Source organism: Chelonia mydas, chromosome 1, assembly GCF_015237465.2.
Source record: "Chelonia mydas isolate rCheMyd1 chromosome 1, rCheMyd1.pri.v2, whole genome shotgun sequence".
NCBI classification, from domain to species: domain Eukaryota; kingdom Metazoa; phylum Chordata; order Testudines; family Cheloniidae; genus Chelonia; species Chelonia mydas.
Window position 1 is genome coordinate 3,868,169 of NC_057849.1, and position 8,464 is coordinate 3,876,632.

Genomic DNA, 8,464 nt, shown 5'->3' on the forward strand with positions numbered 1-8,464 from the left:
CAAATCGCACCTGGAGCTGCAGCTAGCAAGAGATGTCAAGAGTAACAAGAAGGGTTTCTTCAGGTATGTTGGCAACAAGAAGAAAGCCAAGGAAAGTGTGGGCCCCTTACTGAATGAGGGAGGCAACCTAGTGACAGAGGATGTGGAAAAAGCTAATGTACTCAATGCTTTTTTTGCCTCTGTTTTCACTAACAAGGTCAGCTCCCAGACTGCTGTGCTGGGCATCACAAAATGGGGAAGAGATGGCCAGCCCTCTGTGGAGATAGAGGTGGTTAGGGACTATTTAGAAAAGCTGGACGTGCACAAGTCCATGGGGCCGGACGAGTTGCATCCGAGAGTGCTGAAGGAATTGGCGGCTGTGATTGCAGAGCCCTTGGCCATTATCTTTGAAAACTCGTGGCGAACGGGGGAAGTCCCGGATGACTGGAAAAAGGCTAATGTAGTGCCAATCTTTAAAAAAGGGAAGAAGGAGGATCCTGGGAACTACAGGCCAGTCAGCCTCACCTCAGTCCCTGGAAAAATCATGGAGCAGGTCCTCAAAGAATCAATCCTGAAGCACTTACACGAGAGGAAAGTGATCAGGAACAGTCAGCATGGATTCACCAAGGGAAGGTCATGCCTGACTAATCTAATCGCCTTTTATGATGAGATTACTGGTTCTGTGGATGAAGGGAAAGCAGTGGATGTATTGTTTCTTGACTTTAGCAAAGCTTTTGACACGGTCTCCCACAGTATTCTTGTCAGCAAGTTAAGGAAGTATGGGCTGGATGAATGCACTATAAGGTGGGTAGAAAGCTGGCTAGATTGTCGGGCTCAACGGGTAGTGATCAATGGCTCCATGTCTAGTTGGCAGCCGGTGTCAAGTGGAGTGCCCCAGGGGTCGGTCCTGGGGCCGGTTTTGTTCAATATCTTCATAAATGATCTGGAGGATGGTGTGGATTGCACTCTGAGCAAATTTGCGGATGATACTAAACTGGGAGGAGTGGTAGATACGCTGGAGGGGAGGGATAGGATACAGAAGGACCTAGACAAATTGGAGGATTGGGCCAAAAGAAATCTGATGAGGTTCAATAAGGATAAGTGCAGGGTCCTGCACTTAGGATGGAAGAATCCAATGCACCGCTACAGACTAGGGACCGAATGGCTAGGCAGCAGTTCTGCGGAAAAGGACCTAGGGGTGACAGTGGACGAGAAGCTGGATATGAGTCAGCAGTGTGCCCTTGTTGCCAAGAAGGCCAATGGCATTTTGGGATGTATAAGTAGGGGCATAGCGAGCAGATCGAGGGATGTGATCGTTCCCCTCTATTCGACACTGGTGAGGCCTCATCTGGAGTACTGTGTCCAGTTTTGGGCCCCACACTACAAGAAGGATGTGGATAAATTGGAGAGAGTCCAGCGAAGGGCAACAAAAATGATTAGGGGTCTAGAGCACATGACTTATGAGGAGAGGCTGAGGGAGCTGGGATTGTTTAGTCTGCAGAAGAGAAGAATGAGGGGGGATTTGATAGCTGCTTTCAACTACCTGAAAGGGGGTTCCAAAGAGGATGGCTCTAGACTGTTCTCAATGGTAGCAGATGACAGAACGAGGAGTAATGGTCTCAAGTTGCAATGGGGGAGGTTTAGATTGGATATTAGGAAAAACTTTTTCACTAAGAGGGTGGTGAAACACTGGAATGCGTTACCTAGGGAGGTGGTAGAATCTCCTTCCTTAGAGGTTTTTAAGGTCAGGCTTGACAAAGCCCTGGCTGGGATGATTTAACTGGGAATTGGTCCTGCTTCGAGCAGGGGGTTGGACTAGATGACCTTCTGGGGTCCCTTCCAACCCTGATATTCTATGATTCTATGATTCTATGATACCCCAACTTTGCAGTCAGCCATGACTGAGCTAGCATTGTAAAACAGAAGGTTTATTAGTCAACAAGAACACTGCATAAAAAAGAGCTCGTTAGCACAGAAATCAGTGACTTTTAGCAAAGTCCATTTTGGGGGGGACCCTGGGCCAGATGCCCTGGACTCCTCTGTCCGAGTCCCATACAGGAGACTTCCCTGGAAGCGAGACAAAGACCAGGAGGAGAGGAAAGGGGTGTGTTGGAGGTCCGGTCGCTGGAAGCTGGGCAAAGTGTCATCTGGTCGCATCCTCCTCCTGGGTCTCGGGTTATGAAGGGCGTCGGCTATCATAGAATCATAGAATCATAGAATATCAGGGTTGGAAGGGACCTCAGGAGGTCATCTAGTCCAACCCCCTGCTCAAAGCAGGACCAATCCCCAGTCAAATCATCCCAGCCAGGGCTTTGTCAAGCCTGACCTTAAAAACTTCCAAGGAAGGAGATTCTACTACCTCCCTAGGTAAAGCATTCCAGTGTTTCATCACCCTCCTAGTGAAAAAGTTTTTCCTGATATCCAGCCTAAACCTCCCCCACTGCAACTTGAGACCATTACTCCTTGTCCTGTCCTCTTCTACCACTGAGAATAGTCTAGAACCGTCCTCTCTGGAACCACCTCTCAGGTAGTTGAAAGCAGCTATCAAATCCCCCCTCATTCTTCTCTTCTGCAGACTAAACAATCCCAGTTCCCTCAGCCTCTCCTCAGAAGTCATGTGTTCCAGACCCCTAATCATTCTTGTTGCCCTTCGCTGGACTCTCTCCAATTTATCCACATCCTTCTTGTAGTGTGGGGCCCAAAACTGGACACAGTACTCCAGATGAGGCCTCACCAATGTCGAATAGAGGGGAACGATCACGTCCCTCGATCTGCTCACTATGCCACTACTTATACATCCCAAAATGCCATTGGCCTTCTTGGCAACAAGGGCACACTGCTGACTCATGTCCAGCTTCTCGTCCACTGTGACCCCTAGGTCCTTTTCCGCAGAACTGCTGCCTAGCCATTCGGTCCCTAGTCTGTAGCTGTGCATTGGGTTCTTCCGTCCTAAGTGCAGGACCCTGCACTTATCCTTATTGAACCTCATCAGATTTCTTTTGGCCCAATCCTCCAATTTGTCTAGGTCCCTCTGTATCCTATCCCTGCCCTCCAGCGTATCTACCACTCCTCCCAGTTTAGTATCATCCGCAAATTTGCTGAGAGTGCAATCCACACCATCCTCCAGATCATTTATGAAGATATTAAACAAAACAGGCCCCAGGACCGACCCCTGGGGGCACTCCACTTGACACCGGCTGCCAACTAGACATGGAGCCATTGATCACTACCCGTTGAGCCCGACAATCTAGCCAACTTTCTACCCACCTTATAGTGCATTCATCCAGCCCATACTTCTTTAACTTGCTGACAAGAATACTGTGGGAGACCATGTCAAAGCTTTACTAAAGTCAAGAAAAAATACATCCACTGCTTTCCCTTCATCCACAGAACCAGTAATCTCATCATAGAAGGCGATTAGATTAGTCAGGCATGACCTACCCTTGGTGAATCCATGCTGACTGTTCCTGATCACTTTCCTCTCGTGTAAGTGCTTCAGGATTGATTCCTTGAGGACCTGCTCCATGATTTTTCCGGGGACTGAGGTGAGGCTGACTGGCCTGTAGTTCCCAGGATCCTCCTTCTTCCCTTTTTTAAAGATTGGCACTACATTAGCCTTTTTCCAGTCATCCGGGACTTCCCCCGTTCGCCACGAGTTTTCAAAGATAATGGCCAATGGATCTGCAATCACATCCGCCAATTCCTTTAGTACTCTCGGATGCAACTCATCCGGCCCCATGGACTTGTGCACGTCCAGCTTTTCTAAATAGTCCCTAACCACCTCTTTCTCCACAGAGGGCTGGCCATCTACTCCCCACGTTGCGATGCCCAGCGCAGCAGTCTGGGAGCTGTCCTTGTTAGTGAAGACTTATGCACAGGCAGCTGGAGCCTCCTCATCTGCCCCAAAGGGTCTCAGCAAAAGTCTCACACTCTTATTCCCACTACCTTGGCAGTGGTGCAATACACAGGGAAACTGAGGCACACACAGTATTCATGCAAAACAGTAAGGCTCACATACAACATAACAAGAGAAAACACCACTTTGTCACATCCCTCCCCCTTCAAGACCTAACTGAGCGGGGTCACTTTAGCCAGTGATATGGGGAAGATCAGCCTCCCCCCGCTCTGGGGCAAAGCATCGGCTATAACATTTGCACTCCCCATACCATGGACCACCTCCACATCATAATCCTGGTAGGTCAGACTCCACCTCAGGGGCTTGGCATTGGCCCCTTTCATCTGGTGCAGCCACAGCAGGAGTGAGTGGTCAGTGTACACAGTGAAATGCCACCCAATTAGATCCCATGGCCAGACATTCCTTCTCTATGGCCACGTAGTTCTGCTCCTGGAGGAGCAGCTTCCTGCCCAGGTACACGATGGGATGTCTCCCCAGCTGTTTGAGGCATCAGTGAACACCGTATAGGGTTTGTGAGAGTCTGGGCTTACCAGCAAATCGGCCTTGACGAGATCCTCCTTCAGCAAACAGAAAGTCCTCTGGCACTGCGTGGTCCAGACCACCTTGTCTGGCTTCCCCTTCTCGCATAGCTCAGTGATGGTGGCAGCTATGGCACTAAAGTGGGGCACAAACCATCCCAATAAACACCTGGGCCTGTTTTAGTCTGGGGAGCGGGCCAATCTCTGATTGCCTCCACCTTGACCGGCTCTGGCTTCAGGCAGCTGCTCCCCATCTTGGGGCCCACGTAGGGCACCTTTGCCACCCGCTCCTTGCACGTCCCAGCTTTTGCAATCAGCCCTGCATCCTGGAGGTGACTCAGCCCCCTCTTCACCTGGGACACATGGTCCTCCCAGGTCTGGCTAATGACACAGATGATATTGATATACGTAGGGTAAAATTCCTCATCCCCATCAGTAACTGACTCCCCAGATGTAGGCTGGACCCAGCACGGTACAAGTATCCTCAATTACATACCCATCATCATTACTAGTAGTATGAGTATAATTAATGGGAGTCTCTACATTGTTATCAATAAAGCAACTGCTTAAATGGCTCAGTTTTGCATTCTGCTCTTCAACTTCTGCTTTACATCTCTGTTTTTGAGCACCACTTAAATGTTTTTTCATCATTATTTTCTTTGTCACTTGGACTTGTTCATTCATTCATAGAATATCAGGATTGGAAGAGAGCTCAGGAGGTCATCTAGTCCAACCCCCTGCTCAAAGCAGGACCAATCCCCAATTTTTGCCCCAAATGCCTAAATGGCCCCCTCAAGGATTGAACTCACAACCCTGGCTTTAGCAGGCCAATGCTCAAACCACTGAGCTATCCCTCCCCCCTACAAATAAAGAGATCATCTAGTCCAACCCGCTTTGTCCCAGATCCCTAAATGGCCCCCTCAAGGATTGAACTCACAACCCTTAGTTTAGCAGACCAATGCTCAAACCACTGAGCTCTCTCTCCCCCCTACTGACAATTCGCCGATGTTTATAGTCTCTCGCTCTGCAGCTCACCCGTGCCTGCGGTAGGCTGCAGTGCGTACATATGCACCTGCACCACTGACCGTGTGACGCCATGCGCTTCACTGTCAGTGACGGCAGGGCGGAAATAAAACCACGACAACCTGATTATATGGCACTTACAGGAAAAACAAGCTGTTTGAAAATGTTCGTATATATTTTATCAGGGCCTCCTGGCTCCTGTCTGTGTCCCAGTCTACAAACTACACAGAGACCCTTGTGCTCATCCAACACCTTGTGCAGTTAATTTACAAACGGATTCCCACCACCTTCGTAACAAACGAGAGAGCAATCTCTCTCTCCCCCTGCTGCCTGCTTCCCCTCCTTTCCACTTCCTCCCTGTGCCTATTTGTGGGCTCTGCCTAATGGCTTAATTAGCCTTTCTGCCTGGCCCCACCCATAAATTAAGCACAGATCCGCGTATTCAGCTCCATTCTGCCATGCTTGTTTGGAGCCTCTGTGAACAGAGTGCTGACTCAGCCTTTCTTGCTGAGCTCTCTGTCACAAGCACCTCATTCTTCATACGGACACACGTTCTCTATTGAAATACATCACGATTTGTACACTTATATGTAGTCGTTATGGTATCCCGCCAAGTTTGGGCCCAGCATGATGGCACCATGGTAAACCTGGTATTGCGTGTGAAGGGGGGTCTCTGGGCACAGCTTGGAGAGGAACTGGCTGGATGGAGGCACCTAGTGAGGCTCACAGGGCACCAGCCTGATTTGAGTTCTGGGGGGTTGCCGGTGTAGCGGCAGAAAAAGCATCCATCCGATTTTGCTACCAGGAGCAGCTTCTGCCATGCAAACATGGCCTTTTGGCTGTTCTGCAGGCGCCCCAGCTGCCTGGGGCTGACATCCAGAGTTCTTTAAAAAAACAAAAACACACATGCACAGCTTGCCCCTCCCTTTACACATTCCCACACCTCCCATGGTTTGAGAACCGCTGCTCTAAACACATCTGAATTCTGGAAGTCATGGAAAGGCCGCGTGACAGGGTGTGTGGAGGTGGGTGCTGATGGGTGACACTGAAAGAGATCAGGTGATGGTCAGAGAGAGGGAACTCAGCAATGAATCATAGAATCATAGAATATCAGGGTTGGAAGGGACCTCAGGAGGTCATCTAGTCCAACCCCCTGCTCAAAGCAGGACCGATCCCCAGTTAAATCATCCCAGCCAGGGCTTTGTCAATGGAGAGAGTAGTTCTTGGTGATGGAGTGATAAGATGTTAGATGTGTGGAAGTTTTCATACTGTGAACTTCTGTAATGCTGAATTCAGCCAAACTGGGGCAGAGCACCCTTGATTAACAAAGAGATATCCTTTCCCCATCTTGTCACGCAGGTTGAAAGTCAGTGGCCCCAGGAGATCGCATTCTGCAAGTGTATTTGACCACTTTGTCACAAAGCTCTTTGGTTTTGACCCCATAAATGATAGGGTTGAGCATGGGGGGGATGAGGAAGAAGAGGTTTGTGAAGATGATATGAACATGGGGAGTGATGCCCTGACCGAACCGGTGTGCCAGAGTGGAGAAGAGGAAGAGAGGATAAGACGTCATCATCACACAGATGTGGGCTGTGCAGGTGTTGAGGGCTTTCTGGTGGGCTTTCTTGGAGGAGATTCTGAGGACAGCCCTGATGATCAGACCATAGGAGAGGGCAATGAGCGTCAGGTCTGACCAGGTGACTAATGCCATCACCAAGCCATACATCCTGTTGACTGTGATGTCCCCACACGACATCTTTGCCACAGCCATGTGCTCACAGTACGTGTGGGGGATAATGCGGTTGGCACAGAATGGCTGTCTGCTCAGGAGCAGGGGCAGGGGCAGAGTGAAGAGAACAGCTCTTACCAAAGCCACTAGCCCTAGCTTAGCTATTCGTGCGTTGGTGAGGATGGTGGCGTATCTCAGAGGGTTACATATGGCAACATAGCGATCCAACGCCATTGTCATGAGGACGGCTGAGTGCATCATAGAACCTGCGTGAAGAAAGAACATCTGGGTGAGGCAGCCACGCACAGTAATGCCTTTCAAATTGAACCAAAATATACACAGTGCCTTTGGCACCATGGCGGTAGATGTGCTGATTTCAGTGACGGCCAGCAGGGAGAGCAGCAGGTACATCGGCTTGTGCAGGGTCTGCTCTTTGACTACAGCAAACAAAACCATGAAATTTCCCAGCAGTCCAATAATGTAGAACATAGACAAAGGGATGGAAATCAGGACATGGGCAGCTTCCAGGTCAGGGATGCCCATTAGGATGAATGTTGAAGGGTCAGAAGGGGTGAAGTTGAAAGCTGCCATGAGGTGGTCGATGCGTCGATCAGGCTCAGAAATGTTCAAGGTGTCTGCGAAGGGAGAGAAGCACAGTGAGGGGAATTACACACTTTATAACAAATAGTACAGTAAATATTTTATATTTATTAACAATCTAGAAAGGTCATGAGCAGTGAGGTGGCAACATTTACAGATGGCACCAGATTATTTACATCACAGTCAAGTTCAGGGAAGTCTTTAGAGGGAACTAACCAACCAGGTGAATGGACAACATGATGAGAGATGAACTTCGATGTCAATAACTGCAACGTATATTCCCATTCGAGGGAAAAGCATGAACTCCTCAAAAACCTAACAAGGGTCTAATATCACTGTATGAACTCAGGACAGGGTCCTGGGCATCATGGTACACAGCTCTGGGAAGCCCTGCTTACAGTGCAAGCACAGACAGAAACTAAGAAAACACTGGGATCCAGGAGGAGTGGGATGGGGAATCATACAGAAAATACAATGCCATGAGATCAGTCATAGAATATCAGGGTTAGAAGGGATCTCAGGAGGTCATCTAGTCCAACCCCCTGCTCAAAGCAGGACCAATCCCCAATTTTTGCCCTAGATCCCTCAATGGCCCCCTCAAGGATTGAGCTTACAACCCTGGGTTTAGCAGGCCAATGCTCAAACCACTGAGCTATCTCTCCCTCCCAGTCAGTCAGTCAATCAATCAATGTGTCACCC

General features: G+C 49.3%; 1 protein-coding gene across 1 annotated transcript; it reads right to left on the reverse strand.

Moving 5' to 3' along the window:
• Positions 1-6,666: 6,666 nt before the first annotated feature.
• LOC102941754 (olfactory receptor 52N2) lies at positions 6,667-7,756 on the reverse strand. Its single transcript, XM_027832826.2, has one exon. The coding sequence runs from the start codon at positions 7,754-7,756 to the stop codon at positions 6,788-6,790; it is 969 nt and encodes a 322-aa protein (XP_027688627.2). The 3' UTR covers positions 6,667-6,787.
• Positions 7,757-8,464: the final 708 nt, after the last annotated feature.